We start from the raw sequence: 17,524 nt of genomic DNA on the forward strand, positions 1-17,524 counted from the left end.
ATACATAATGTTGTGTGAAAATTGAACTATCAAACAATTTAATCTATATCGAACCTGTCTGTTGGGATCCACACTCGCCTCCTGTGACACAAGGGCTATCATCTCAGCTCTAATCTGTTGTAAATGTGTAGAGAACTCTGCTCGCAGCTCCTCCCTCAACTCATCCCTTAGCTCTGCACGAACCTGCTGTGTGATCTAATTAATAGTCGATGGCTGGGGTGTTGACTGTGATGGCCCAGCACCATCTTTATACACCACTCTCCGAGACACAGTTCTCTCGTATGTGCGGCAATATCTATGTCCGTCATGACCTATCAACTCATGGAAAATGGCATTCCTAGCCTCCAAAGTCCGACAATCCTCAGGTTGCATAGAGAATTGACGATTAAACTCATCCTGTATTGAATAAGACATACAAATATATGCCAAATTAAGATGGTTGACACACAAAAAATAAAAAATAAACTTTAACAACACATGTAAAGGTGTTTGGAAACTACCAAGGTCTGGATAACCTCTGGGTCATCTGCTCTACGTGTCATAAGCCAAACATTCGTCTTATCAGTAGACTCCCCCTTATTGGTCATCTATATTTTTTTAGAAATTCGAAAATTAGAATCCAAATAATTTACAAATATACAATGTTTATTTATATACAAAAATAAAACAATAAAATGTAAACCTCATACCGTATCTGAGCGAAAGTAGTACGCCCTGTGGTATGAGCTATGTCGTGAGCTCGCCGATTTTTAGCGTTCCTAGTTGCAATTTTCTATAACAAGTTCAACAAATGTAAGTATATAAATATGATTTGTATGTTTACATATCATACATATAACTTATTTGTATACCTCAGCATCGGAAGTACGCCAATACTCCACAAGTTCTTCCCACTGGCTTGGCACAATGTGCAAAGGAACATCATCCTTCAAATTAGGATCAGCAAAGGAACATCATCCCCAATGTCTAAATTAGCTAATGTTTCATTCTCTCGATTATCGTGCAGAGGTACGTAAGATTCCCCATGATTAATCCAATGTTTGTATTTTTTTAAAAAATCATTCAAAATCAGATGCTCTCATAAACCCTCTCGTACAAGATGATATCGATTCTCACACTTCCTACACGGACAACTGATCATCGAACCTTCAACCCTATTAGTGTAGGCAAACACAAGGAATTCATCAATCCCATTAATGTATTCGCTCGACATCCTATTTGGAAAATTAATCCAACTCTTATCCATCATCTGTACACATCCACAAAAATATCTCATCAAAGTAACTCTAAATATAATACTTACGTATTCATGTACCATGATAGCATCCTTAGGTCCAGAACGGAGATGATGCTACATAGAACTATCATCAACATCTTGCTAGATTTTGATCACCTTTTCTAATAATATTTGGTGTAAAGAAAGATTGTTTAAAGGCAAGGACAAAGAACATATGTACAATTTATAACCTTTAACTAAAGTTTGTATTAATTAAAGTATTTATTCATTTTGATGGGTGTTCAATAGAAAGAGTGGTACCAAAACCTCTATTTATAGGATCAGCTAGCAATATGGTCAACACAGAAAAGCATTTACACTTGCTTACAAGCCAGCTTTAGATTCACCTTCAAGTTTGGTACTTTGTTTTCCCACCCTTTAAGCAATCCTCCCAATAAATAAATTACCCAAAGCAAAATGCTTCTAATATACGCATAAAACTCATCACGCCTACACTTTTATCACAAAGAATTCAATCAATCCTCCAAATGAAGAAATTGCCCTTCAAAGTGCTTCTAATTTACCCATAAAACTCATCACACCTACACTTTTATTACAAAGAATTTGCTTATTGAAGCATGTGGCTGAGAGTGATGAGAAATTTTTTGAGTGAATATATAAAAGCACTAAAGAAAAGACAAATAAAAGTACAATGATTACATGATTTTACATGGTATTAATGAATAACAAAAAATTTTAAATAAAATTAAATGAACACTCATGTTCTCATTAATTTAATTATATTATGTTAAGGGAAAAGATATTTGTTCATTTGTAATCTACTCCATATAGCAAAAGTTTTATTTGGTATCTTGAAATTTTCTCTTTATGCCAAGCAGAGTGGATCTCAAACCTAAAACCTCAACCCTAGTTAAGAAAATTTTTACCACTTGAGTCACATATAATATATAATGATTTTTTGTTTTATTTTTACTTATTTAAATTACACACGCATCGCATGTACTAATTGCGAGTTATATAATCTGTTAAGAGAAAAGATATTATTATGGAAAACTCATAAAATTTATTATGAAAATAATGTGACTGTGATGTTTATGTAATAATCAATTTGATGGATTATTTCTTTTAACGAAACAAAGTGTCATGTTGGGCCTCCGAGGGCCCACCATGGATAAATATCAATAATTCAAATCATGTAATGTGTAGAAATCATCGAATACTTTATTCTTGTAAAAAATTATATTGATTGAATATCAATAATTACATGATCAAATCACATTTATGCTAATAATTTTTTTTAAAATCATAATTAATGTTGAAATAAATTTGATTTGTTCAATTGACTGTCGATATCCAATTAATGTGATTTTTTATAAGGATAAAATACTTAACGAGTTTTAAATATTAAAATATTCAGATTATCAATATAAACTCCGTAATACGTCACAAAGCCCAATTTTAATTTTGAATTAGAGAGGAACTTGAACCTTATTTTAAAATGATAAAATCATTGATAGTTTCACATCATTTTATATAATTTTACTATGTAAATCTTCTATTTGTATAACATTATTTTAATTTAATTAGTGATCGAATTCCCTAACCCTTAAAAGCAAATACCTGACGAAGACATGAAGACACTCCACACCATTGTAGTGCTAGAAAATAGAATCAAAGATTTTTTTTTCCCCTACCTATCCCCACGACTTCCCAACTGCTAAACTCATCAAAAAGAAAAAAAACCAACAAAAATAAACATAAAACAAACACAATGCAAGTGAGAGAAGAACACTAAAAAAACCATCAAAAAAGACAATGCAAGCATAGAAAAATAGAATGGTTTTAGCTTCCTAATTAACAATGTTAGCCACAAAATGTTGTTCAATGAACCATCCATAAACAATTTTAAAAGTTCTCTAGCTCAATTAGTTCGGGAATTTGAAAAATCGGTGGCCCAAATGACAAAGATACGGTGACTAAGTAGAGAAGAGAGAGAGAGATAGAGAGAGAGAGAGAGAGAGAGAGAGCATACGCTGAGTAGCTGTTGTCGTCGCCGCACCACCGCAAGCCTGCTCGCCGTTCGTCGCTCGTCATCGTTGCACCACCGTACCACCGCTAGCCCTTTGCCGTTCGTCGCTTGTTCGGGGATTTTGGGGAAAAAAATTTGGTTTCAAACAATTAGGGATTTCGATCCAACTGATCGAGCGACAAGATGAAAGGGGAGAGAGGGGGAAATTTTTTTTTTTTACTTTTTGTGACAGTAAGTTTTACACCGTCGCAAATGATACATAATTATTAATAAACCGACGCCGTTTTGGTAATTCTTTTTTCGCGACGGACATTTGCCTTCGCAAATTGTCGAATATTTGTGACAGCAAACTTATGCCGTCTCAAAAAAAATTTTTTTGCGACGGTTCAAACCGCCGTCGCTAACACTTCCGCATTATTACCTACCCATGCAGTTTTATTTACCAACGGCTAAACGCCGTCGCTAAAACACCTTTTTGCGACAGTCTAACCTGCCGTCGCCAAAAATCATTTTTGCGACGGGAAACGCACCGTCGCAAATGCTTCCGTGTTTTTTACCCTCTTTTCTTGTAGTGAATTAAGCTTTGTTTAAATTTTAACTTTGTGAAAAAAATTGTGGAGAAAAAAAAAAGAAAATGGGATTGATGTGTGAATAGATTAAAAACTTCTTGACATAGCAGAATATGCACGAAATTAGATATAGTTCTTGTAGACAAAGATTCTAGAATATGCACGAAATTAGATATAGTTCTTGTAGACAAAGATTCTTGAATCCACAAGAAATAAATCATTGAATCCACAAGGAAACTAAAGTAACTTAGAAATTATATGGAGAATGCCTTTGCTTCTAGGCTTACACAACTATTTATATATTAGATAAAATCTTGATCACCAAGCATACTTGGAGATTAGGTAATATAAAAAGAACTAATTAACTAGGGTAGTACTTTTAATGTTGGTCAACAAAAATATTTGGAGACCAAGTACATAAAAATATAAGAAAATAATAGACTAAAATAATTCTAGTCTTGGTCAACAAGAATGCTTACATTAAATTAACTAATTAGGATAATTTTTAGTCATCAAGAAAAATTCTTAGTAGCTAAGTAAAACTCGTTTAAAACTATCATTTCATCTTTGGTCAATAATTTGATTTTATCGGCTTGTGTTTGTCTACCTGTCTCAAGAAATCTACAACTACTTCTTCTACATCACTTCTCTTTTTCTTTTCTTTTTTCCACATTTTTTCCTTTTTTTTTTTTTGTTTTAGAATTTTCTCCCCAAATATAAGATTCAGAATTAACCAAAAAAACTTGAATATACAATTAGCCGAAAATGAGTATAAATTTAAAATGAATAAAATACAAGTCATCACATACTATGAAGTGAAATTTAATACTCCTTGTGTTGGTTTATTTATTATTTGTCATTATGAAAATTGTATATAATTAGTAATAATTGTTGGGCTTGGACTTTGTAATTGGTTGTTAGACTGATTATGTTGACTTTTTAACTCTTGTAAATTAGTTATTTGTTTGATAATATAATTTTTTCATATTTATAATTAATCTCTTATCAATTGAAAAAAAAAAAAACTACAAGCTAATCATTGATTTATTTTTCTCAATAATTTTTTGAATATTTTCTTTTGATATGTTGTATTGGTATGTGAAATTGGAAAAAGCTATAAAAACTAGTTTGACCAATTAAAATACTTGGAAATATTGGTGAGAGTGGTGGAATTGTAGGCACTTTTGTTAATTGTTGTGATATAGGTCAATTGAAATCCTTGCAGGATTTATCTAAAAAAAATCCTTGCAGGGACCATCAATAATGATGGGCACTATTCAGGAAAATTGGCCCATCATATGTTTGTAAAAGCCTATAAAGGCTTGGTTTGGAAAGTCAGTTAATTTTTTGGTTTTTTTAATTATTTTAGTTTGGGGTTAAAAATTTTAGTTTTAGAAGGACTTTTGATTTTTTTGTAAAAAAAAAAAAAATGTAATGATTATAAATTAGATGTGATATTTTGTCTTATTGACCTAAAAAGCCTATTTTATTTTTTTGTAACTATTTTAACAAAAAAATCTCCAAAGCCACTTCTCAAACAAGCACAAAGTTTGCAATGCTCATTTGAGCAATAATTTGTATTATATTGAAATAAGATCTTCAAAATTTACACAAATGTACAAAATTAATGAATTTATTTTAAAAATTGATATGATATGCACTAATTTAATAGAGTTTTTTTTTTATTTAAAATTGAACCTATTAAGATGAAAATTATGTATAAAAAATATATATATATATATAGAAAATTTTGAAATTTTAATTATAGATAACTCTTTATATACACACATTCAAAATTTATTGTGTTTTTTATGTAAGAAATTAAAAAAAAATTATAATACTAATATGGGTTATATAAAGAATTAATTTTCTTCTATTCTCTACTACTTTTATAGTAAACAGACTCATAAAAAATTATATATATTTTTTCTTTTAGCAATAATTTAATTATATCTAAAAAATGTTAGACTCTGTTTGGTTGTTAATTCAAATCAATTTTCAACACGTGAGCTCGCGCATGACGTTTAGATACTACGTTCAAAAGTTGATTCCGTGTGTTAATTCAAATTACATTTTAAAAATCTGTTTGGCAGCTTGTATCTCCCTTTCAACGTTTCTGCCTTCTTCATCGTCTCTGCAACTTTCACGTGAACCTCATCTACATCAGTCCTTCAGATTCATCACGGGTGGCTTCTCTGTATCAAACATCCAAACTTCTGATTCATCACAGGTGGGTTTCAAAAGTCAGACTCATTTTATAAATAATGAATCCACCCAACCCGCTCTGTACTGGTATCATATTTCACAAATCAACTGAGTTACGATTTGTGCGTTGCGGACAATTCTTATTACGGGCAACCAAACAACGACAACTGCGATGTGAAATTACTCACAAATTTATTCACATATTTTGTTATAGGGAAATTATTTGAGAAATTCATCTTAATTTATTTTTATTTTTTTTCAAGCCAAATTTATCAAATTTATTGTCGAATCCGACGAGCAAATAGTGCCACATTCAATCAGTATACACATTCCATCACCGGTGATAACTATTCAACTCCCACTAATCTGGTAAATAAATCCTTCATCCTTCATCTGGTATCTGAAAATGATTTCAGACGAATCGATAAATGATTTCATTCTTCATCCTTCATCCTGAACTGTTTCAACTTTTTTGTTCTTTAAGAATAGTTAGTAAATCAATATTCATCTGTTATGTATAAATGATTTCAAAAAAGTTGAAATCAGTTCCTAAATGGTTTATGAGAATTTGTAGAGGCGTATTTTCCATTTCAGAACGGTTGTTATTTTAAAGTATGAACTGTTTGAACCTTTCATCGATCAAAACTTGAAGCGGTAGTGCCTGGGACGGACACTCGGCCGGTCGTCCCCCGGGCCATCCGGCTGGTCGACCGGCCGGTCAACCACCCGGTCCTCCCACCTCTTCCGATTTTTTCTTCCGGTTTTTCATTTCTTCCTTAATGGTTTGAACTTACCGATCCTCCCTCAACTGTTTGAACCTACCGGGCTTTTTTACTGATTTTTTTTCCTTAATTTTTCTTTTATTGATTTGTTTCTTACTATTTAAACACAATGTTAACTGATTTATTTTATTATTATTTGTGGTTATATTTTTGCTATCTGAATGGTTTTTTTTTTGTGGTTATATTTCTGCTATTTAAATTCAATTAATCTGCTACGTACTTTTTTCCTCGAAATAAAATCATCTATTCTTTTTCTTTTATTTGTGTTCTCCTTCAAATCATTTTGCACTGTTATTCTTGTGTATCCATCGCATACTACTTTAAAATACTCTGTTATGCTTGTATATCCATCCCAAACTAGTTTAAATATAATTTGTATGTGCTATAGATGGATGGAAATAATTCCGATGACAACGAGAACACCAAAATGTGGACGCCCAAAATTGAAACGAAATTAATAAATATGTTGAGAGATGAGGTTAGAAACAATCAAACAGTGGGCCGTACTACTTCGTGGACAATTAGGCATTTGAATCATTATGCAAATCAATTGCACAACATATATGGATTTCGGTATACAGGTGTCAAGGTGCGCCAAAAATATCAACAATTGAAAGCTGATTACTAGATATTTAAGTGACTACAGGCACAGACTGGTCTGGGATGGGATCCTATTATAGGCACTGTTGTTGCACCCGATGAATTTTGGGATAAGATTTTCCATTAATCTGTACTATTTTCTAATTTTATTTTAAACATTTCATGATATATACAGTGCTTAATTCTTGTTTTGTAATTGTTGTAGGCTAGCAGAAATATGAAGAAGTTTAGGACAAAAGGGTTTGAATATTTTCAAGAAATGGCAGAAATTGTTGAAAATTGTCATGCCACAGGGGCCCTGTCTCGTGCATCCACACAAGGACCCCTTGACTCAGAAGAAGAAGATGACATGTTAAATAAATTTTAGAACGCTGATGCTAGTGGGAATAACGCTGGTGGGAGTAATACTGCTGAAGCCATTCCTGTTGACTTATTCGAGGATGAGTATATGGATCCAACAAAGGGCAAAAGTCACAAGAGGGGCCCCTGCAACCAGCCAGACTGACAGTGGTCGTTCCAAAAAGTGCGCAACTTTCACATCCTATGTACAAGCCAAAACAGGACATTCACGTGTACGAGAAAATGAGACTGAGGCTGTAAGTGCAGGTGGTGATGATTATTCCCTTGATGTATGTCAAGATGCATTACTTGAGCTTGGGGACATACCACCGTTGCAGTACATTAGGTCACTGACACTGTTCAAGGATAAGAAATGGCGCAGGTTTTTTATGCGCACTCCTACCCATTTGCGCCTAGCCATGATACTCGCTTTGCAGTGAACTGAGAAGTTCTGTTTTGCTTGTGTTAGCAAATCTTCTTGGCTGAACTGTTTGATGATTTCATTATTCCTGATTTGGTTTTTATTTTTATTTTTTTCATTCCATCATATCCTCTTTCCTTTTCTATGTTCATATGTTTTTTTTTTTTTTGAACTTTTAAGTGTTTTCTGTTATATTAAAACTATGTTCTGTTATTATAATATGACCATGTGTTAAATAAATTTTGTTCTCCTCTGAATTTTATTGTTTCACCAATAACGCTAACTGTTACAGCATGAATAACATATTTTATAACTATGCTTTTACTGTGATGTAAACAAAGGCATATGTCATCCGACAGAGAAAACAATACAATGGAGCTCTCATCAGAGGAGGATAAGGTTGTTGATGATTTTATGGATTTTTTGATGATTGCTTTAATGCATGACCATATCAACGCGTCAAGTAGTCGCCGACTGCACCGAACGTGTCCATTCAGAGGTGATGATTACATCTTCGGCCTATTAAATGGCCATCCAGAAACAATGATGAACGTTATGCGAATGGATGCACAAACATTCATTTTATTGAAAGACACTTTACTCCATAATGGCTTTATCGATACTGAACATATGCATATCAGTGTGGAGGAATCGCTTGGAATTTTTTTATACACTTTTGTACAATATGATCACCATCGAATAATGGCAAATAGATTTCAACACTCCACGGAAACAATTTGTCGGCACATAAAAATTGTTATGCGGGCATTGTGCAAGCTTTCATCATCGGTTATCAAACCACGTAACCTAAAGGACATACCGAGAAAAATTTTAAATGACAGGTGGTTTTTTCCCTGGTTCAAGGTATGAACAGTATGACTGTCCTGTAAGTTTGTTCATATCAATAAATGTTAATAAATATTATTTTTTTTAATTATGAAAGTAATATCGAAGTTTGTTTCGCTTTTAATATCAAACAAATATCTGTCAATTAGGATTGTGTCGGTGCTATCGATGGCACATTGGTGGATGCATGGGTCCCTGCTTCAAGACAAAATACATTCCGTGGTCGGAAAGCAACAGTATCGCAAAATGTACACGCAGCTTGCGACTTCGATATGTTGTTCACATATATTAATTCTGGATGGGAAGGTAGCGCTCACGACAACGCTATTCTGGTTGACTCTATTACACGAGCTGATCTACAGTTCCCACACCCACCCAATGGTGACTGTCCCTGAATAACATACGGTACACTTTTTTCCTTGTTTGTTTTTGTAAATATCAATTGACAGAACTGTGTATTCATTATTTACATGTAGGCAAGTACTATTTAGTTGATGTTGGTTTCATGAACATGCTTGAATTTCTTGCCCCCTTTCAGTCTCAATGGTATCACTTGCAAGAGTTTTGTGGCCATCGTTATGCAGGACCTAAGGAATTGTTTAACTATCGATATTCGTCATTACGCAATGTCATAGAAAGAACATTTGGTGTTTTGAAGAAGCACTTCCCAATATTGCGATCCATACCAAATTATAAGTCTACACTACAAGGGCCTCTCGTGATTGCATGTTGTGTAGTGTACAATTGGATCCGTTTGCATGCAACTATGGATCCATTCTTTATAGAAGCTGATAATGAAATGGCCGCAGAAGCAAAAGCAAACGGGCTTGTTGGAGACCAAGCTGACTGCGTTGACATGTCACAACATGGGTTAACGTCCCAATCGAACGTTAGGGATGCAATCGCTACTGCTATGTGGCAAAATCATGTTCACCATGCATAGAAAAGGGATGTGAACAAGGCAAGTGAATATCGTACTGACTACTGATTGTAAATGCGTAATTATTTTACTAATTTCAATCATTATGACACCGTTACTACATAACTTCGCCCAACCATCATTTCTGTGATTTACTGACTTCTTTTATCTTCTTGTAGGATAACTAATACTGAGGACAACGATTGGGCTAAATGGAAATGAAACGAAATAAAACACAAATATCATCGCATGGGCAATGAAGATAATGGTTTTCTTAGTACATGTGTACTTAAATATGTTGCTCATACAATGTGTAATATGCAATTTTATGTATAGTCTAGCAAAGACAATTAAATATGTTGTTATTAATATGCAATGTGTTTCTTAGTAACTTTCATAAATAAATATGTTGTCATTAAATTAAATGTGGTGGTGGCAGATGGGTGATGGGTGATGGATGGTGGGTGGTGGTGGTAGGTGGGTGGTGGTGGGTGGTAGGTGAGTGGTGGGTGGTGGTGGCAGGTGGGTGGTGGGTGGTGATGGGTGGTGGTGGCTGGTGGCTGGTGGGTGCTGGTAGCAGATGGGTGGTGGGTGGTGATAGGTGGTGGTGGCAGGTGGGTAGTGGTGGCTGGCAGATGGGTGGTGGGTGGTAATGGGTGGTAGGTGGTGGTGGCAGATGGGTGGTGGATGGTGGTGGGTGGTGGGTGGTGATGGGTGGTGGTAGCAGGTAGGTGGTGGTGGCAGGTGGGAGGTGATGGCAGATGGGTGGAGGTGGCTAGTGGGTAGTGCTGGCAGGTGGGTGGTTGGTGGTGGTAGGTGGTGGTGGTGATAAGTTCACCATTTAAGAGTGTAACAAATAAAAATAATAATAAGAAGAAGAAGAAGAAAAAAAAGAATAACAATAATAATAATAATAATAAATAAAATAAAATAAAATAATAAATTATATTTTATTGTTTTATATCACTCGATTTTATAGCAAAATATTGTTTTACATGAAGAATGTGTAAAAATTCGCTTGGTACATCTTCAAGTAAGGGTGTATAATTTGTGTAAACGCTGAGGTATTCTTTTTAATTTTCTGTACAGAAGTTTATATTAACTTTTTTTTTTCCTTTTCATTAAAAAAAAGAATGTTTATTATTAAATATTATTAAATTGTAACTTGTTTTATTTAATTTCAGAACATTAATTTAATTTTATAAATTAATTAATGCAAACAAATTATTTAATAATTGTGTAATTTTTATTCATTTTATTCAAATGAAGGATTTCGTAGACATTTATGAAGTACTATTTATTAATTTTTGTACAAATAATTTTTTCAATGCATAATCTTTTTGCACGGATAGTTATAACATTATAACTATGTAATTAAATGATTCCAAAAAAAACCCTCGTTGTTATTCATTACGTGAATAGAAAAGTTTATAACAAAATAACAAAAGTAAAAAAATCACAACAAAACTCACCAAATAAATAACCAAAACAAAAAAAATGAAAAAAAATATAACCATCATATCTGTGAACCATTTTACTTGATTTTTAAACAAGTTAAGCATCCTTGTTAAGTGGTGTTGGAGGTGGAGGGAAATGCTGATGGTACAGCTGAGTGACTCGATGGTCAATCAGATCAATGCGGTTCCTTGTCAATTCAGCACGTCTCTCTGAGTCTACACGAATCTCACCAAATTGATGAATTAGTGAGTTCTGAGCGGTGGCAATTTCATTGAACCGAGTACCAAATTCATCGAACCGAGTACCCAATGTATTGAGCTGATTAGCCATTTGTTGTTCCCATTGTAGGTGCTGATTGTACCGTTCTTGTTCCAAGGCTAAATAATCAGTCCAGTAATGGGGTTGTTCATTTGGTGGCATGGCATTGTCATTGGGTTCTTTCTCATTAGCTATTGGTTCATTTTCAAGATTAATAGAGCTCATCAAGGTGTCAGCACCACCAGCTCGGGTCAGTGTATACTCAGAAATGGGTGAAGTGATTCTGATCCATCCTTCACCTTCAAGGTTCACATCATGAGCTTTGAAAATTATGGTTAACAAAGCTCCAAAAGGTAGTGACCGGCCACTCAGAGTATCCAATTTTGCAAGCATCATTTCTTTTAGTAATATAAAGCATAAATCTAATTTTTGTCCAATTTCAAAACAATATAACAAGTAAACTTGAAAACATGAAACACTATTATAATGTCCTTTTTTGGGAGTGATATTTTCAACTATCCATCGATGGAGAATACAAAGGTGAGGTTTTAAATGGCTGACTTGTAAATTAGTGCCCGCTAAATCGGTTGTCACAAATTGTGGTATAAATCTGAGTGACATCATCAACAATTTTTTCTAATGCGGCCTCATTTTGAAAATAAAATTGTAAATTTCCTGTTTCGTCTCCAATAATTTGTGCAAAACGACGGAGAGAGAGTGTGATTTTTTTCCCCTTAACATAAGAGGTAAGACTGAACGGTTCATTTTATTGGTCACCCGATGTCAAGTAAACATAAAATAATCGTAGAAGACGGGGATATATCTTATTTGGTAAATTATTTAATGGTAACCATCCCATTGTATTTAATTTGCCAAGTAAGAGTGAATCATATTGAGAAGGTAGTTTTACTTTTCTCCCCGTAACAATTGGTCGAGTAATGAAATGTTCATAGGCTTGTTCATGATGATATGTTTCAAAATCATTAGTTGGATAGCCATCATGTTGTTGTTGTGGTGGTGGTACAGGGTTTGAGGATTCACCAAGTTCGGGTTTGGTTCGTTTTGTTATTGGCATGATTGTTATTGGCATGATAACTGCAAAAGTGAAAGAAAATTATATATTAAAACATATGAGAGGTAAGAAAAATGTATGAAAAATATATCAACCATTAGTACATTTTTGTGCATACAAACTTATTTTTATGTAAAAAATAAATATAAAAAAATTTGGTGACAAAATTTAATTAGGCAGATGCCATAGAAACATATTTTTATACAAAAAAAAAAAATCATAGGAAATGATATTTCTCATTTATATTGGGTTTGTTTCATACAGTTTATTATAACTTAGAAACTGATAATCAGAAAAATAAATGATAGTGTGAGAAAATTAGAACAGAAATCAGAAAATATAGCAGATGAAAATGGAACAGATATGAAACAAAGCCAACAGATACATATACGGAGATGGAATGGTGACTGGGCCGGGATGACCGGCCGGATGTCCCGTGGGATGACCGCCCAGTTGTCCTCCTCTTCCCCTCCCTCACTCCCTCTGAAGCTAATGTCTGAAGCTAATATCTGAAGCTAATATGAAGATGAACTGACATCAAAACTAACTTGTAAATTATGGAAGTGGAGAATGATGACCTAATGAGATGGTGGATATGCTCTATTTCTCTAATTTTTGTTTTCTGATGTAACTAGAGAAGGTGTTTCTGAGATGGTGAAGTTGGTGTGGTAAACGGAATGAGATTCAGATTTAATAGAAATGGTGAAGTTCAAAAGGTTCATGTTGTATTTTTTTTGTTTACTTTTTATTTGTTAAATATTATTTGTTTTTAATATTATTACTTTTTTTACTGATATCACATCCGTGTACTGACTACATAGCTGCAGCCTCTCCTTTTTCTTTACCTCAGTGTTGAACACACAGCTATGAAACAATAGGGGGTAGGTAGTAAGTAAGTGAAATTATTATCTTACCTTTTATATTTTGTTCTATGTAACCACTTTCCATTTAAGTCCAGAGGGCCATAATAGTCATTTCGTATGTCAATCCCCATAATTATATGAGCTCAACGGGTACAATAATGCATTGCATTTCTGTTACCACATCTGGACGAAATTCATAACATGTAATAAATGGGAAAAAAATTGATAATATTTTGTAAGATTTACGTTATGATTTGTATTTTAAAATATTAAATTTAGTGTATTTATTCCTTCTTTATTAATATGTATTTTCAAAAGTTGTTGACTTTAACAAAATGTTAGAAAAAAATTAAAAACGTATTTTACAAATGAATTGATAGAAAAATTAATTGGCAGAAAATAATTGACATGGGTTTATTTTAAAATGAAAAAATAATTTCGAAAAAACAATTATTCAAAAAAATTACAAAAAAAAAAATAATTGACAAAAAAAATCAATTTTTAATTTCAGTATTTTAAAAATAGTTTGGTTATTATTGTTAATAAAAAATATGGATATCAATATATGAGTTGTGTGTTTGATGATAAATTATTGGTTGAATTAAGTTTTGAAAACTATTTTCAAAACATATCACCAAACAAATTTTCACCTTTCACATGTCACATCAAACTTTCAAAACTTAATTCAAAATACATCTTCAAAACACAATTCAACACTCTATTTAAAAACCATAACCAAACAAATTTTCTACACTCAAATCATAATTCTACAACCTACAAACTCAAAATACAACTCATACTCTCAAATCACATTTACAAAATACAACCAAACGCAGGATTAGCTTTTTTCCTTGCATTGATTATTGAGTAAATTATTGAAAAGTTCAAGTTAAAGAGAGTATAATACATTAGGTCTAGTAATTTTTTTTATTGGTGAAAAGTCTTTTGTTTGTTTTAAAAGACATTTTATTTCTAATTTCACCCTTTAATTTATCCGTTGAATTTTATTGACTATCTATTCAAAAAAAAGTTTGCTATATGTTCAAAAATTCTCCTATCTGTTCAAATTTTTTATCTATCTATCTGTTCAAATTTTTTAACTATCTGTTTAAATTTTTATCTGTTCAAAATCCGTGAGTTTCTTTCTCTATCTGTTTAAAATCTATCTCTGGATTTCTTTCTCTATCTATTTAAAAAATACAAATGTCTGATTTATCTATTTAAAATTTCACAAACTTGTTGGAATTACCCACTTCTCTATTTGTTTAAAAAATACAAAGTATGATCTATCTGTTTAAAATTTTGCAAACTTGTTTTCTGTCTGCTGGAATTATCCATTGCAATAACAACACGCCAACAAAAAACACAAACACAAACACACACAGATAGACACACACACAACCAGATCTGCAGCTTCCATGCCCAAAAATGGCCAGTCTCTGTTCAGCAGCCTCAGATGTGAGTCCCTCTCTGTTACATCTCAGATTCTGAAAAACCTCTTTAATGTTATGTTTTCCTGCACAAAAAATAAAAAATTAAAGTCAATTCAATTCAATTCAATTGATTTCCAGCATCAAAGATATATATATATATATATATATTCAAATAGAAACTTTTGATTAAAGCAAAGAATGGAAACTAGATTCAACAGATTTTCAAATCTAATATTTACAAAACATATATACATATATATACATACATACATACATACATACATCTATATATATATAGATGCACAAATGAGACTTGCCTACAAAGATTCACAAGTGCAACAGAGTTATTGGTGATGAAGGTGGATTCAACAGATGTGCACTTCATCATAGCAGTCGCAACCTCACCATTCCCAAATCCACAGATTCCTTCTTGAGAGCCTCCATTGTTACATCCTTAGTTCCCATCTCAGTCTCTTTCATTTTGTGCCACTACAGAAAAAAAATAAAAAAATACATAAAATTTATGTGTATACGTATATATAGAAAGTGAAACACATGTATACGTATATCAACGCATAATATAACCAGAAACACCATGATCTGGATCTAGATCTCGCGGCTGGAAGAGGAGGGTGTCGGCAGCGCCAGATTTGGAGTCTCCGGTGACCGAAATTGAAGAGAGCGAGAGAGAGAGAGCGACATTGACGAAGACGAGCTCCTCCTTCCAGGTCCATTGCCATGCCAATTTCGTGCGGCCACCACCACCGCCACTGCTGGCGAAGCAGAGGGGTTCGGCCGCGGGAACGAGGAGCCCTAGGTTGCAGATGAAGAACAGAGAAGAGAGAAGAGAGTGTGGTTAGTTTGTTTCAAATGAACCGTATACGAGATATATATATATATATATATACACAGGGTACTTTAGTCATTTTATAAGAGTTTGTCTTTATAAATAAAATATTTTAGAATGTAATCTTTGAAACAAAATTAAATTAAATTGAATTTATAAACCGAATAACCATGAATATTCCTACAATCTAGTGATCGAACTCATCCATCTCATACCAACTCACTAAATCTAATTCATTATTTTAATAACTTTTTACCTTTTTAAAAAAAAAATATGCAGAAAAGTAAAATGACTAATGTGACAACTTATAATAATTTTTTAACTTTTTAATTAAAATGTATAATTGACAAACGAGACTTAAGGTCATACTTTCAAATGAACCTAATGTTTAATCAATTTATAAATTTAGCATGAATTTAATTTTAACCAATCATCAAGCGATGCATATCATTTATTTTTTTTATTATTCCCCAGAGCATTATTGTTGGGTATATCTCCTTATTAGAATGTGGAATCCAATTGATTTGTTAAAAGAATTTTAATTTGGCTTGATTTAGGTATAATATATTTTTATATATTATATTTGATGAGACCCAATCCAATTTAGTAGCAATTAAGGTTTCGATAAAAACCTAAAATTCAATAATATATATATATATATATACATATATATATATATATATATATTGTTTTAGTTCTTCGGAAAAAATTTGGGTGGCTGCTACAAACAATTAGTCCTTTTTCAGTGGGTTTTTGGTTTTTCAATGGCAGTAACAATTTGATATAGTGCTACTGCTGTTTGGAAGTTTGGGTGCTTTGGTTTTTGGTTCTTGGAAGCACTGTCAGTGTGCTTGTTCGACTGCTCTGTTTTGAAGATAATTTGGTTGGTTATTTTGGGTCTTCTTCAACTCTAGTTTTGAAGACTTTTGTTCATCTATTTGGTGAGGTATTTTCTCTTGTCTATTTGTGATTATTTGGGATCCACCTAAGGGAGGTTTTTGTGAGACAATTCATGTCTCGTTTGTAATCATTTAGAAACTTTTTGGTTGATAGTGGAATCGGATTTCGATCCCGTTGACGTACCTCACATTGAGGGAACTACGTAAAAATTCTTATTTTGTTTTTTATTTAATTTTTCCGCATTAGTTTTTATTCTCATTGATTGATTTACTCGTGGGAAATCATTGATTTTTCCTAACAACTGGTATCAGAGCTTAGGGTTTATTTGGGTATATTTATTTGTGTAAATCAATGAAGGGGAATGTGAGTCGTATGTCTAGCTTCAATGGAAGCAATTAGGTAACTTGGAAAACTAAAATGGAGGACTTAATATTTTGTAAAGATTTGTATGGACCCATTGAGGGTAATAGTGGCAAACCCGAGGGTATGAAAGATGATAAATGGAATAGGCTTAATCGAAAAGTCGTTGGTGTTATCCGTCAATGGATTGATGACAGTGTGTTTCATTATGTTGCCACTGAAACTTTGACACATGATTTATGGAAAAAATAAGAGAGTCTTTATGATAGAAAATCAGCCACAAATAAAGCCTTTATGTTTTGTAAGTTGGCTAATTTAAAATATAAAGATGGCAGCTCCATTTCAGAACATTTGAATTTTAATAAAGAGTATTGTTAACCAACTTG

The 17,524-nt window shown here is 32.8% G+C and overlaps 1 protein-coding gene and 1 long non-coding RNA gene across 2 annotated transcripts; one reads left to right on the forward strand and one right to left on the reverse strand.

Moving 5' to 3' along the window:
- Positions 1–300: 300 nt before the first annotated feature.
- Positions 301–773, reverse strand: LOC145823295 (uncharacterized). Its single transcript, XR_014365583.1, has 3 exons — positions 683–773; positions 501–587; positions 301–396 (listed from the first exon to the last, which is right to left on the reverse strand). It is a non-coding gene; the product is annotated as an uncharacterized LOC145823295 (long non-coding RNA).
- Positions 774–5,680: 4,907 nt separating this feature from the next.
- LOC145823678 (uncharacterized) lies at positions 5,681–9,971 on the forward strand. Its single transcript, XM_082923186.1, has 8 exons — positions 5,681–5,684; positions 5,929–6,065; positions 7,211–7,411; positions 7,628–7,773; positions 7,862–8,143; positions 9,047–9,068; positions 9,178–9,409; positions 9,505–9,971. Exons 1-8 carry the CDS (start codon positions 5,681–5,683, stop codon positions 9,969–9,971), a joined length of 1,491 nt encoding a protein of 496 aa, XP_082779312.1.
- The last annotated feature ends 7,553 nt before the right edge of the window (positions 9,972–17,524 follow it).

Source organism: Camellia sinensis, chromosome 4 (genome assembly GCF_055761805.1).
Source record: "Camellia sinensis isolate YWXY chromosome 4, ASM5576180v1, whole genome shotgun sequence".
In the NCBI taxonomy this organism is placed as follows: Eukaryota; Viridiplantae; Streptophyta; class Magnoliopsida; order Ericales; family Theaceae; genus Camellia; species Camellia sinensis.